The 15,124-nt window shown below is 38.9% G+C and overlaps 1 protein-coding gene across 5 annotated transcripts in view; it reads left to right on the top strand.

The window, feature by feature from the left end:
• slc7a1a (solute carrier family 7 member 1a) overlaps positions 1-15,124 on the top strand; it is a 29,681-nt gene that overhangs the window by 7,864 nt on the left and 6,693 nt on the right. For 4 of the 5 annotated variants that reach the window (XR_535339.2, XR_535337.1, XR_535340.2 and 1 more), the window contains exons 2-12: positions 5,077-5,322; positions 5,408-5,590; positions 5,719-5,877; positions 6,741-6,918; positions 7,016-7,149; positions 8,710-8,932; positions 10,285-10,424; positions 12,449-12,551; positions 13,292-13,497; positions 13,917-14,068; positions 14,846-14,954. Coding sequence is in view for 1 of the 5 variants with exons in the window: in XM_008427178.1 (XP_008425400.1) it covers positions 5,077-5,322; positions 5,408-5,590; positions 5,719-5,877; positions 6,741-6,918; positions 7,016-7,149; positions 8,710-8,932; positions 10,285-10,424; positions 12,449-12,551; positions 13,292-13,497; positions 13,917-14,068; positions 14,846-14,954 (1,833 nt within the window). In the remaining 4 variants the exon portion in view is untranslated. Of the gene's footprint in view, positions 1-5,076; positions 5,323-5,407; positions 5,591-5,718; positions 5,878-6,740; positions 6,919-7,015; positions 7,150-8,709; positions 8,933-10,284; positions 10,425-11,328; positions 11,466-12,448; positions 12,552-13,291; positions 13,498-13,916; positions 14,069-14,845; positions 14,955-15,124 lie in introns of all 5 variants that reach the window. The other variant, XR_535338.1, reaches the window with a different exon arrangement.

Here is a 15,124-nt window from a genome sequence, read left to right as displayed (position 1 = left end):
TCATCTCAAACTGCTCCTGAAACCATTCAGTCCAGTCTTGATCATAAAACAGAGTGATATGAGGAAGGTCGGGAGTTGGCCCATACAGTGCAAGTGCTTGGATCCAGGGTTTCCAAAGCAGGAAGCAGGACAGAATCCCAGAATGTTCAGTCATCTCTGGCTGTAAAAGACCCCAGTATATGTCAGCCAGTTGCTCCTCCAATTGCTGCAGCAGAAATTGTCCATGTCTATATACTTGAGAACAGATATGGGAAGATCCATCAGGAAAAGTGACAATTAGTCCATCAGGTCCACACAAAATGGTTGCCCCCAGAGCAATCAATAAGTCCCTCCCTAATAAGTTCACGGGAGATGAGGGGGAACACACAAAAAGGATGTGTCACTTTGTCTGCCCACAACTGTGTGCAAAGGTGTGGAGACAGGCAGAGTTTATTTCACCCAAGAGAAACCAACCACTAATATTGTCCGATCAGAAAGTTTTTGCAAAGGTATGACAACATTCATAGTGGAATAAGTTGCTCCTGTATCCACCAAAGATGGCAATGATTGTCCATCAACTGTCACATCGATCAGGGAATCTGCCAACGCTCCCTGATGCAAGTTCCTCTCCAGGGTGTGTCAATAATGTCCAGCCTGAGAGTACTGTCCAGGATGCTGCGGAAGCAATGCAGCATTTGGAGGTTGTTGTGGAATCAGGTTCGGCAATGCACCGTCTTTTGCAGGTATCGGCGGATTGTGAGGACACTGCTGAACCCAGTGACCCTCTTCACCACAATAATAACACCACCCCGTCCTCGCCCACCTGTCCATGCGGGCACTCTTTTTCTTCCCCCACGCCACCCTGGAACACCAGACTGCCAATGTGGAGCTGCATGCATGTGAGGACCAGATCGTGCCACTGCAACACGAGCCTGAGCTGGAACAGGAACTGATCGAGGAGCAGCTGCTATCATAGCCATGCCCTCCTTTTGTTCTTGTTTTGCAAGATGAAGCTTTTGTCTATCTTCACTTAATTGAAGCCTCAATAATTGTTTCTTAGAATCCTCCTGCTCCTTCTCCGCCTCTATCTCCTCATTCTGAGACATCTGTAAATTATGCAACAAATGTATTTCAAATACAACCTTTCAAATCCGGGTTTTTCCTCATCAAGGCAGCGACAGAGGGAGGGCCACCATCCAAAACAGCTTGGCGAAAATGTTCCCTCATAATTGTTTTATTAGCCGGATGAACCCCAGTTTGCCGTCGCATTTCTCTGGCTTTATCCAAAAACTCTTTCGGGTGCTCTTTGGAGTCCCAAGAAAATTTAGGAATAACTGATAGAGCCACGGAGGGAAACATGCCCCTTAGGGCCGCACCTACAGCAGTCAGCACAGCTGAAAGAGGCGTGTGATCAGGCTGATCTGTAGTCCCAGCAGTCAGTTCAACATTACGACAATTCATGTTCGTTGTTGAACGACCTAAAATGGCTCTGAAATCCCCCAAAGCCAACGTTAACCCTTTCGTGAGGGAATCCAATTCATTTAACCAAGGAACAGCTCCGTCCACCAAAGAGGGTACCTTCTCAATAAGGGCCTGTAAATCCCCAAAAGAGAATGGCTTATATTTCTCCTTGTGCAGATAGGAAGAAAGTTATAAAGGTTAGAGTCCTTGTTAAACAGAGATTTAACTAAAGGCTATAAAGGTTAGCATCCTTGTTAAACAGAGATTTAACTAAAGGTTAGAGTCCTTGTCAAAAAGAGATTTAACTAAAGGCTATAAAGGTTAGAGTCCTTGTTAAACAGAGATTTAAACTAAAGGCTAAAGGGTTAGAGTCCCAGTTGACAGAGTTTCAACTAAAGGCAAAAGGTAAGGCTCTTAGAGCCCCCTTACTTTGAGGAGACTCCTTAAGGGTAACTCCTCGTGCGGATAGGAAGAATGTTTTTAATTTCTTTTGTTTCTTTTCTATGTTTTAATGATGTAACGGCCCCCCAAAAGTTCTAAGGGGTTTAGAGTCCCAGTTGACGGCGTTCAACTAAAAACCTAGAGGTTGGAGTCCTTGTCAAACGGTGTTTTTGACTAAAGTCCCTGAAGGTTAGAATCCCAGTTAAACGGCGTTTAACTAAAGTTCTACAGGGTTTAGAGTCCCAGTTGACGGCGTTCAACTAAAAACCTAGAGGTTGGAGTCCTTGTCAAACGGTGTTTTTGACTAAAGTCCCTGAGGGTTAGAATCCCAGTTAAACGGCGTTTAACTAAAGTTCTACAGGGTTTAGAGTCCCAGTTGACAGAGTTTCAACTAAAAACCTAGAGGTTGGAGTCCTTGTCAAACGGTGTTTTTGACTAAAGTCCCTGAGGGTTAGAATCCCAGTTAAACAACGTTTAACTGAAGTCCTAAAGGGGTGCGGATTTTAATGGTTTTATCTTTTTTTTTTATCTCTTTCTCTTTCTCACTGTTTATTCAATGTCACATGTTTTTATTTTAATTATGTAAAGCACTTTGAAATGCCTTGCTGCTGAAATGTGCTATACAAATAAAATTTGATTGATTGATTAAAGAGCCCCCCTCATAAGGCTGGGTGTCCTCCACAAGACGACCCACTAGTTTTATATCCAAATTCAGTTGTACCTCCTCCTTCTGAGAGGAAGAGGCTAAGGCGGAGCTGCTTGGGTGATGTGTAATTTGAGCCACACCTGGCGAAGTTGCAGAAGGAGGCAGGGAAAAACAAAGTTTTTCACGTTGTGCATGATCTGTCATGGGAAGACCATCAGACACAGACCGAAAACTTATAAGGGATGCCGGGGAGGAAGTCGTTAACAAAGGCACCTCCTGAACCGGTGGAGCATTAGAAACAACCGGAGGAGGAACCCTCACAAGATCCCATTCCGCCGTGCCCATACGAACATCCAATAATGGATACAATCCCATATAAAAGGGATTAGTATTATTATATGGAGGTGGAAGTGAAGCATCAGACGGACTAACTACTTGTTTAGGTTGCTCAGGGCGCACCTCCGGACGATCCAGTACCTGGACGTGAAATGGGTCTGAAGTCTGCGTAACTGGTCCCTGTTTATAAAGGTGGTCCGTTCCCTGCCAGCTTACGAGTTTAGCCCACGTTTGCCTTTTCTGTTCCGTTCTCTGTAGCTTTTTAATTGTTGTCTTCCTGCCAAACAGACCAGCTCTGTCCGTTTCTACCTGTGCTGCATCCCTTTCAGCTAAGGCTTGTTTTAAACATGCATTTAAAATCAAACCCAAAGGCACTTCAATATTAAGAAGTTCATCCTGTTGGCGGACCACATTTTCCAACATGCCTTTCAATTCGTCTGCCTTCACATTAATCGAATCCAGACCAAGCTGCTGATCATATATGCTACTTAAACCTACTATCTGTTCCCGCAGAGTTTTCCATGAACCCAGACCATAGGAATGGCCAATCACATCTTTTTGCAACTCAATGTTCATAATATCATTACTATAAAAACGCAGCACAAAATGCAAATTCAAATCAGCACAAACAGCGGTTTCCAAACACAGCGTTTCACTCACACTAATCCGCTTACATTCACAGCCGGAAAATACACAGATACACGCCATGGGTGTGTGTGTGTGTATGTGGTTAGGTTACACACACACACACACACACGCACACACACACGCGCACACACACACACCCATGGCCACCTTAGGGAAGAGAACCTTCATCCTTTTTAAATTACTAAACATTTCTCATGAGCATCCAGCCTGTTCCCCTGCTGGTTTAAGCACAGTTTATTAACTGTAACACCATGTGAGCATCAATGATCTGTGAAACACATCTACAACCTGAAAGTACTAATGTTAATGACCTCTAAAATGGCTTTGTAATCATTGATTGGGACTGATAGGGCAATATGATTATGGGTAAGCACAGCCTGAGGGGTGGGATGACCGTTTGACAAGGAAAAAGGTTAATATCTGGAACTATTTTTTTTTCTGAGTTTTGTATACAGAGTACTTTTTCACCATGTGACTAACGATGGTGGAGTTGGTATCTAATTTACAGCATAGACCTTTGAAATTATAGAAGTTGTTTGTGGAAAATATTACCAATGGGAAGATGTTATTTTAAAGTTTTTGACAGCTGCCACAAACTTTAATCACGGCTTCATCATCAATCTATTGCCACAAACATGTTATAGTTTAAGTTATGACGTTCTTGTCTTCAGTGACTTATCAACTTTTGTCCTCTGTGAAGGGATATTTTGCCTTCTGACCATCTAATTTCCATTTCTTACAAAAATAATTTTCTAACACAAAACCTCAAAACCCCATTTTTCCATATGTGTTTCGAATTGCAAAGTTGGAAAATTGAGCTTGAATGTTTCCAGGAAGGAAAGAGGAAAGGATACATTGTGTACATGGAAACCTTTCTGGGTTTATGTCATCATGTCAGAGTGTCCTCACGAGGTGCCATTACGTTGACATGAGTCACAGGGTCAAAGCGTCACTGCATGTCACTCACTCTACTCCATTTTCACTGTGAGATGTACCAATCTTTTAACCAGACTGTTGGACCTTAACCTGCATTGCTTGACATTGTCCACATTGAACCAATATTCTTATTTGTTAAATTCTTTTACTTTAGTTTTTTTTTTTTTTTAAGTTTCCCCCCTTTAATAAAAGCAAGTATAGAATCTTATTATTAGGGTTGTTGGTCCATAGGTATCTTTTATGGATGTAGCAGTATGACATTTGGTCATGTAATGCAGAGGTTTGTCTGTTGAACACTATGCTAAGGAGCTTTCCCCTGTCCTCTGTGAGTTGTGTTTACATAACATATCAGAAATATGTCCAATAGCAAGGTTTTCCCAAAGACATCACTGTGTTCCACTAACTGTTTCTTTGCTTTACAGCCACATGTAGTGGATTTACATTACGTGACCTCCCACGGAACCACATTGTCCTCCCAACAGAGATTTGTAGACTTGTTTGTCAAATCTGTGATACTTCAGCAACTTCAGTCTACATTTACTGGCAGGATTTAGAGTGCACATTCCAAATATTCACTCAGATATACTCCAGTCTCGGAACATTATCTTTTATTCCCTTTTCCCCCTTAGGGTGTGTGCAGCCTGTGACCTCTGAAGTACTCTCCCCTCCTGAGGCCAGTCTACAAACCATGGTGCTCGAGAAACTTCTGCGTTTTGGAAAACAGTTGCTAAGGGTGAAGGTGGTGAACTCGAATTCCGAGGACTCCCGTCTGTCTCGATGTCTCAACACCTTTGACCTGGTAGCCCTGGGTGTGGGAAGCACGTTGGGTGCTGGTGTTTACGTGCTTGCTGGTGCTGTTGCACGAGACAATTCAGGTAAATTAATCAGCCTTGTTGATGTAAAATTTTTAACTTTTGGAGAACATAGTTCCAGATTTTTGATTGTATCATATCTTTCCAGGTCCTGCTATCGTCCTGTCTTTCTTGATAGCTGCCTCAGCCTCAGTGTTGGCAGGTCTTTGCTATGCTGAGTTTGGAGCCCGTGTCCCGAAGACGGGCTCTGCTTATCTTTACTCATATGTGACAGTCGGGGAACTCTGGGCTTTCATTACTGGATGGAACCTCATTCTCTCTTACATTATTGGTAAATCGGTATACTTTCTACAATGAGTGTCTTTTTAGGGCTAGGTCACAAGATCTTTTAGGTCATTTCATGTTTGTTAAGGGAGAACAACTGATTTGAGAACAAAGACTTAACTTTTTGTGCTCCAGGTACCTCGAGTGTTGCCCGTGCATGGAGCGCCACCTTTGACGAGTTGGTAGGAAAACGCATTGAGGAGTTCTGCAGAGAACACATGTCTATGAATGCACCAGGTGTGCTGGCAGAATACCCTGACATGTTTGCAGTTCTCATCATATTTATTCTTACAGGTAGGAACATCTCCCTGTCTGCATCTTCTTTTGTCTCAACACTTACCAACTACGTTATTGTGTAGATCTTGAATGTGTGAGGCTGTGTAACATTTCCATTGGATTAACATGGACATTTTGGTTTCATAATAACATAACATCACACTGCTGCTGCAGATTTGTCAGCTGCTCATCTAAGATGCAAATCCTTCCACCATACAGTCCAGGGTACTCATTTAATTTCTTTTGAAACCAGTTTGAGATGAGATTTGAGATCATTTTGAGATTTACCAGACCAGATAATGTTTTTCAATCAGTCCAATTATGGGGAGCCTGTGTATCTCAGTTTCCTGTTTTCACTGAGAGGAGTGGCCACTGGTTAGGTTTTCTGCTGCTGCAGACCATCCGTTTAAAGATTAAATGTGTTGCGCTTTCAGTGATGATATCCAGCATTCTTTAGTTGTAACAAGTGCTTATTAGAGCAACTGTGTCCTTTCTTTCATCTCGAAACAATCTGCCTTTTCGATCTGCCCTCAAGGCATTTTAGTCTACACAACTGCATTCTCTGAATTATGTCTAGATTATTCTGTGTAAGCCTGCAAGGAGATAATTCCAGTAAATTAGTTGTTTTTGAAATGCTCAGGTCCTTTTGATAATAATATCCATGCCACTTTCATAGCAACTTTAATCCCTTTTCTTTCCCTTTCTGATGTTCAGCTTCAACTTTAGCAAGTCATCTTCTCCACTTCTAGTTGGCTACATGTATTGAGTTTTTGCCATTTGATTGGTTGACAAGCACATTTCTAGATATATTGAAATTTATGTATAATATGCATTTCTAATTTGTTTCTCCGTTTAATTTTCCTTTTGTTTTCATTTGCAAGGTCTTTTGGCATTTGGAGTGAAGGAGTCAGCGATGGTGAATAAGGTGTTTACCTGTATCAACGTTTTAGTCTTATTATTCATGGTGGTCTCTGGGCTGGTCAAAGGCACTTTGAAGAACTGGCAAGTCGATCCAGAGGAGATCCTACATGTCAATCATACGAATAGCTCAAGCCAAAAGTAAGAACATGACTACAAACTTACCTTTATGTGCCCAAGATGTTTTAGAGATTTTTATCTTTGAAAATATGTATATTTTTGTGCTTTTTGTACCCAGTTTGACTGACATTCTGCCATCCAAGGAGAGCATAGGACAGGGTGGCTTTATGCCATTTGGCTTCACAGGAGTACTTTCAGGTGCTGCTACATGTTTCTATGCCTTTGTAGGCTTTGACTGCATCGCCACCACAGGTCAGTGATAGATGGAACACTTCGAAACTACTTTCTCTGCTTTTTTGTGATCTTTCCTTTTCAAAATGGGTCTGAAAGTGTTTTCCAGTGAATATGTTAATAACAAATTACGGAGATCAGACAGAACATTATGGTCACCTGTCTAATTGTGAGTAAATCCCACATTTGCTGTCAAAAGAGCCCTAGCCTAAAGATGTGGAATCCAGTAGACACCTGAAGCAGTGCTGTGGGATCTGGCACCAAGATGTTGGCAGCAGAAAATCAGTGGCATTTACTTCACCTTTCAGTGGTCATAATGTTATACCATATTGGTTTACTTTAATATTGTTTACTTTTCATTGTGCTTTATTATCTTTTTAGAGATAGTGATTTACGTAGAGCTATTAAAATGGTGTTTCTTGGAGAAATGATTCACAAGAAACACCTCCATGCCACCCAACAAAGTCTGTCCTTCAACTCATAACTTCAAAGTCTTTGCGTATTATCCTTAAAGTTTTCTCTGACATGTTGGTGAGAACTTTCTTTCGAATCAGAATATCTTTGCTCTCAATTAACTTTCTGCAATAGATCTGCTTCCATCTAAGCATTTCTCTCATCTCCATTTCACTCTGACTGGATTTCATTATAGGGCATGAAACAGAATCTGCAGTTGGAACACTATTAGATGCTAGCATTACATAAGAGTAGCCAGGGAGAGAGAGAAGGTGCACTTTTTATGCATTTGGCCCACTTCTGTGCGTGGCAGGATGCCAAAGGCTGTGACGCAAAAAGGGGAGAGATTCAGCTTAAGAAGATGTTGTCCAGACTTTTTCTAAACTCCTCAAATTTACATATATGAATAGATCTTTGTGTTTCTGCATTATGTTTGTGGATTGCTGTAATGGAGTGAAAGGAAGGCTTACACTAGCTTACATGCTCTCTGACATATTAGTGCTTCTTTTCTTTTTTGGCTCACATGGAGAAAACCCTTAAATTATTGCTGAAGTTTTACAGTTTTCCACATGTTCTGGACTCCTGCCAACACAAAAACATCTCGCCAACAGTGGCGCAACATCTGTTGGAGGGGTTTCAGGCTCCACTACTCTGAGTTGCAAATTTGAGAATTTTTATTTCATTGATTTCTAAACATGCTGTTTAGTTTTTTTGCATAAAAATATATTGGTCTTCTTCAGAATGTTTGAAGGTGACATAAATGCATCATTTTACAAAATACAAATTTTGCCATTTCTAAGCCCATTTTGTCTGGGCAAAACTCATTTCACTATGGTCAAGGTGAAGCTGCACTATGTTCTACGCTAAAACATTTTATCTGATGCTAAAACCCACTTTTAAACCAACAACATTTAGTCCATTTTAATGTATTCAAGTTGCCTTAGAATACTCTTTTCTGAAATTATCTTAAGTTTTTTTTGTGTTTTGTTGTTTTTTTAATCATACAATCTGGTTTTTTGTTTGCTTTTTGCGTTTTCCTAAACTAATTTTTTTTCTCTAGGCCAGTAATAGTGGTCAACATAGTTTGAAGATAAAATGAACTGTGTTTCTTATCTTTGCAAACTTCAGGCGAGGAGGTGAAGAACCCCCAAAGAGCCATTCCTATTGGGATTGTGTCCTCGCTGCTGATTTGTTTCGTTGCTTACTTTGGTGTTTCCGCTGCCCTCACCCTCATGATGCCATACTATCTTCTGGACAGCAACAGCCCTCTGCCTGTAGCTTTTAAATATGTAGGCTGGGGAGGAGCCAAATATGCTGTAGCTGTAGGCTCTCTTTGTGCTCTGTCTACCAGGTAAGAACTTCACACCATATCAACTTTTCCATCCATACGTCTGTGGCAGGTTTTCACTTGAGCCTTTTTGAAATATGCACTTTAGATCATTTTCTGCAGATATATCCTAAAGTAAACATCTACAATCTAAGCTGGAGTGTTAACATGTCAATGTAAGATTGGATCTTTTAACGTCTCATTAATATCAAAACAACTCCTTCAACTGTTATTTTCAATCTGTTATAAAGAAAATAATGTTCACATGATTACTGCATGCCTCATCTTGAATTTTTCTAAAGCAGATCTTATAAACGTTTCTAGACCCAGTCATGTCAGACAAAGTGCTGATAAGCCGTTGTGTAAAGAAGACAGTCTTTTGAACAGCGTTGCTCACATGTGCTAAAGGCTACAGAGAAACATGCAGACGTGCATGTGCAGGCATATATAAACACGCTTATGTGCGCCTGCACGCTTTCTGTATGTGTGCTGTGGGTATATTTAGCTTTAAACAGAATTTGACTCCTTATCTAAAAATAAAATAATTTGTAACATAAGTATAAGTGTCTGATTATGCAACAAGGACTTATTAAGTAGCAGTTTTTCTTATGTTAAGTTTCAATTGTTAATTATTTTTATATGGTTAGTGCGAATGACATGTAACATTTATATTCTTACATGAAGTGTGCAGTATAATTTCACTCAAGGTAGTTTTTATTTTATTTTATTAAATTACTGTGTATTTAACATTTCCCTGCATGTATCTGCATTGATTCTCAGAACACAAGATATTACAGTGCTGTTCAAAAGTTTTGAGGAAACTCTGTTTTTTTCTCTCTCTCTCTCTTTTGAAGAGTCAGGTGTTTTTGTAATATTTTAGTGTGGTGTCAAGCAAGTTGTTGTAAATTTTGTCATTTTATTATTATTTATTTATCGAACAAAAGCTGATTTATTCTACCTTTTTGTCTATTGCTTGCAACTCTGATCTATAAGCAACAATATATAAAAAAGTAACTAGCACATAAGACAAATTGTAAGACTGACTAAAATAGCCGTAGTTGATTTCTTAGTACAGAAAACTTTCTTTTTGTTCACATGCTCAGTTACTGCAGAATCTATAAATATCAAATATATTGGAGATCAAAGGCAAATAACATGAAAGTCTGGCACTTTGGAAGCACAACATTAAAAAGTAAGAGGCCTCAGAACTTTTTGACAGTACTGTATGTACGTTGTTCCTTATTCTGCTACATTCACGCTGTTCTGTGTTTCTTCGATGTTTGAGCTGTTGTCTCTGTTCATGTATGTCTTATATCATTCTCTTGGATGTAAGTGAAGTGTGGATACTATATATCCTGGTCTCCCCCCCATGGCAGCCTGCTGGGTGCAATGTTTCCTATACCTCGTGTTTTGTGGTCGATGGCTGATGATGGGCTGCTTTTCAAGTTCATGGCTGAGATCAGTCCCCGCACCAAAACCCCACTAACTGCAACCTTTGCCACTGGCATAGGGGCAGGTGAGACACTAACATGCATGTTTCTAATTTTGCATCCTGTAGCCTCTTTCCATGCTTAAGGACTGAGTTGTGCTGGGCTTAATGTTCCAGACGGTCAGCTGGAGATGCTAACGCCTGGCAGAAGTCAGTTCCCTGATCATTGAAGGGTCTTGTTCACTGTTTTATAGCCAGGGTTCTATTTCCTTCTGTTGAAAGGTCTTGCTTAGTGGTGGAGCTTGATAGAAACAAAATACAAATGCACAGGGAGACATTGGAAGATGGGCTGGGAGGGTTGGGTAGATAAACCCCTACAGTACCTTGATGTTACACTAAAAAATACAAACCATGAAATTTTAAGAAATAGTGTTTTTGCAAACTGTGAGCATTTGTTAAAGCTTTGTTAAAAAAGTGCGGCCTCCTTATGGGCAAGCTTTTCTTGCCTTGGGTGCTTTTCAAGCAAGAACCGCCACAGGTGTAGCTTATTGTAGTCAAGCTGTGTTATTCCTCCTATCAGTCCTAATATCAGTCTATCACAGATTATATTCCACTATCTTTCCGTTTTGAAACTTTGTTATATTTTGAACCTGCATCTTGTAAAAAAACATATCCACCAAGCAAAGCTGCATGTGACAAATACACAAATAGAATTTGCAGTGAAGAATAATAGCATGTGGAGCCTTGCATGATTACATGGCATCATTCAAAGAACTTTTGACAAACAGCATCATGTCCCCTTGCGCTATACTGACTCCAGCCTGAAAACCCTGTTGCGCATTTCTCTGCCTCACCTTTCCAATCCATACATTGCCGGCTTTTTTTTATTTTTTTTTTCCAAGTTAGCATTTTCTTTTCTTTCCCCATATTTCCCTTCACTTACCAACAACTATCTCCCAAATCTTATGTTTTCCTCCTCACTCTACCCCAGTCTTTTGGGTTCCATGTTCCCCCTACCCCGTATCATCTTTGCCATGGCACGAGATGGCCTTCTCTTCTCCTTTTTGGCCCATATCAGCGAGAGGAAGGCGCCCATAAACTCTACCGTTGCGGCTGGGGTCATGTCTGGTAAGAGGAGTAGGAAATGCAAACCAGGGAGAAAAGAGAGTCAGAGTCATGGAAACGGCAGCGGAACGATAGGGGAAGCATGAACAGAGATCTAAAAGAGAGCAAAGTTTAGATGATTAAGTTTACTGAGAGCAGTTAGCAATAGCATCTAGGGATTCAAATGGCACCAAAGAAAGATCAGATTAAGAGTTTTATATGATTTAAGAAATAAAATACGGAAGAATTTAAAAGTAAAAAAAATTTTGACATTCACACAGCAACATTTCAGTACATTACCACCATGATGCTCTTCTTCTAGAGTTCTAACTATTTTTTTAGCCACATTGTCGGTGGATAAAAAAAAACTTCTTACATGAATGAAAGACAATAAACATGTTATGTTTAAGGCTCTTACATGTCTCCCTGTCAGGTCTGACAATTTATTATTAATGAAATAAAGACATGATACACTGTAATAGTGTAACAGTGTAATTTTGGAGCAGTTAAGAACCTGCTTCTCTGGGGAAATTTTTTTGGACTCTGTTTTACATAACATAACATTTCACCATAAATGACATTGGTAAACAGACTTTTTAAAAACATGACTTAGTTTTGCCACAATAAGATTAGTTCTCTGAATGTTTTTTTAGGGACATAAACAGATTTGTTTGGTTTGAATTTCTTCAGAAATAAATTTAACCAATTTAACATGATCATGAAAGTTCATTTAACCATTATTCTGTGCATTAACAGTTGAAACACTTCCATAATAGATCATATATCAATTATTTCTGAGACATGTACGCACACAAACTCTTCAGTCAGAATTAGATAATAAAAGAAATAACATAATAGATGTTTATTAGATTTCATGTCCATGAATGATAAAACATTTGAGTACTTTTTCAATTTTGCGCTTTCAAAAATATATATCTTCAAGCTTGCACCATTCTTACATGAGCCCTTTGTTGCTCTTTTTTTTTTTTTTTTTTACACATTTTTAGCAATCATGGCGTTTCTGTTTGACCTGAAGGACCTGGTGGACCTCATGTCAATAGGAACGCTGTTGGCCTATACGTTAGTGGCCGCCTGTGTGCTGGTGCTAAGGTCAGTTTGGACTGTTTTATTCAAAAATTCTAGGTGGAAACCAAAGGAAAATTTACTTAGTTGATTCCTAATGGGTCATAAAAGTCTCACTGGAACAAAACAGAACATATGTAAAATTGGATTTTTTTTTTTTTTACTTTGTGTTACAAGAAGAAGAAAAAATACTGATGGAGTTGCAAAATTGTTCATTCTTAAAATTAGAAAAACACATACAGGTTGGGGTAATTTATGGCATTAGTTACCATATTAGTGGGATTTGGAGTAATTGTGTTTCAACATTTACTTCATTAACATTTGTACATTATAGAACCAAATCTGTGCACTCAAATTTTTAAATTCTGAATTTAAATTTCCTGACTTTTGTTTTTATAACTTTCATAATAGAAATGTTTTATCCAAATCTACAGTCTTATTTATAAATTTCTTCAACTTTGATTGGATTTTTAAGCAATCAAAGTGTTGTGTTGTTCTCTGTGAAAATGTTCTGACACTAAACGTTTCACTCACTTTTCATATGTTTCATAATCTGTAGTTGAGCTGTCACAAACTGAAGTAACTTGTTGGAAAGTTGGCTACAGCTCCCATTTTAATTGACACTTCCTTTACAAAGGGTCACTGCTGCTTTACATTTGCATTTGCATTGTTACGATTGGAACAGCAGCAGTGAATATGTGGTATTTAGATTTTCTATTGATCTAATTGAGAATTAGCTAATGTGCGCTTTTTTTTTAAAATTCCAGATACCAGCCAGAGATCCACAGCCCAGCGTACCAGATGGCCAATACCCATGATGAGGCAGACTGCAGTGATGGGATATGTGTGTCCAGTATGGGCATCCTTCCTGGTGTGGAGGAAAGATTCAGTTTTCAGACTCTTCTGTATCCAAACAACCCTGAGCCGTCCATACTGTCAGGCTTCATTGTTAAGATCTGTACATCTGTCATAGGTATGTTTTCGTGCAAGATAAAGCAGAAAAATAATTAGTCTTAAGAGCCCATTTGTCTTTTCATGACACGAACAAAGGATCAATCTTGTTATTGCTCAATTATTTTAGGAAGTTATTTATGAAGTAGCCTCTTTGAGTTGTATGGAATAGCAACAAGATCTGTCATTTATTAGTCACATTTGACAGAAGAAAAAGTGAACAAACAGAACACATTGTGTTTCTTGGCCTTTATACTTTCTCAAGAGCCAGTTTTGTATTTGAATTCATAGGATAAGCCAGTTTTGTATTTGAATTCATAGGATAAACAAGCAGAAGTCTTTATTTAAAATAAAGTCAGCTGATTTAATGTACATTAAATAAGTCCAAACTTAAATGATGTTTGTCTGAATTTACAAACTCTCTGATGTGTGCTTCTGCAGGAATGCTGATCCTGGCCTTCAGTATACTGGCCGTTCATGGAGGCCTCGCCTCCTGGAACATGGTAGCCCTGAGTGTGATCTTCATGGTGTGTCTCGCTCTGGTTTTCATAATCTGGAGGCAGCCTGAGAGTAAAACAAAACTCTCCTTCAAGGTTAGGCTTGAAGACCTTTTTAGTACTATGGCATGCTAATTAAATTTAACAGTTTCATTTTTGGCTATGATGGACAAAAAGTGTGCAAAACCTTAAAATAAAGTAATTGTTTATTTTAGTTGCAAATAAAATAGTAAAGAAAAAAATCTTGCATTTAATTTATTACATTTATTCAGTGACGTAAAGCCCAATCCTTATTTCTGAAATAGTTTTATACTAAATCAGATGTACTGCATTTGTAGGCAACCTTAGAAATTTCTGTAAAATTTGAAATGTATTATTTTTTTTTCCATTTCATTAGTGTCTGCAAAATTTAATTTGTAATCCATATTTACACATGACATGATATAAGGGTCCATTTTTCATAAGTACAATGAAAATGGTTAAGACAGAAAAGCACACAGCATCACGTAGAGACCCTGTTTTCATAGCCTTCAAAAAACACAAAAACTTGTCTTTCAGGCATGTGAGTCTTTGTAAGTCAGAAAATGGATGCAAGAAAACACATGGTCTTCTAAACACCCTCATATCTACTTTCAGAGCAATAAGTAAAATATTCAAACAGAACCTTTAATAACACTGCTTAAAGTGGTATTACAGTGACAATATATATTTTCCTATATATTAGGGTGGTCAAACAAGTATATTAACTTATCTCCAAAACGTTCTTTTAGAGAATTGTCACCAAGCTTCCAAAATCTATTTGTTTTAAAGGTTTTCAAATAAATACACACATTTTCCAGGGCGTTCATGTGGTAATGCAGTCCTATTTCCCAGGTTCCCCTGGTGCCTTTCATTCCAGTCATGAGCATGTTTGTCAATGTCTACCTGATGATGCAACTGGACAGAGGAACATGGGTCAGATTTTCCATCTGGATGGTTATAGGTACTCCTACATCTTTCGTTATTATGCATCATTATTATGTTGAACATTAGAAAATTATTTTCTTTGCAAAGCTGATTGGAACTTTGCTTGCACAATGTAATGCGATATCACAATTACAGGTAGGTACTGTTAGAAGGCTTTTCTTTAACATTGCCTTAATTAAAATATCT

This window comes from Poecilia reticulata, linkage group LG14, assembly GCF_000633615.1.
Source record: "Poecilia reticulata strain Guanapo linkage group LG14, Guppy_female_1.0+MT, whole genome shotgun sequence".
Taxonomy (NCBI): domain Eukaryota; kingdom Metazoa; phylum Chordata; class Actinopteri; order Cyprinodontiformes; family Poeciliidae; genus Poecilia; species Poecilia reticulata.
Note: the sequence above shows the minus strand (reverse complement) of the source record. Positions and strands in the feature narration are given on the sequence as shown.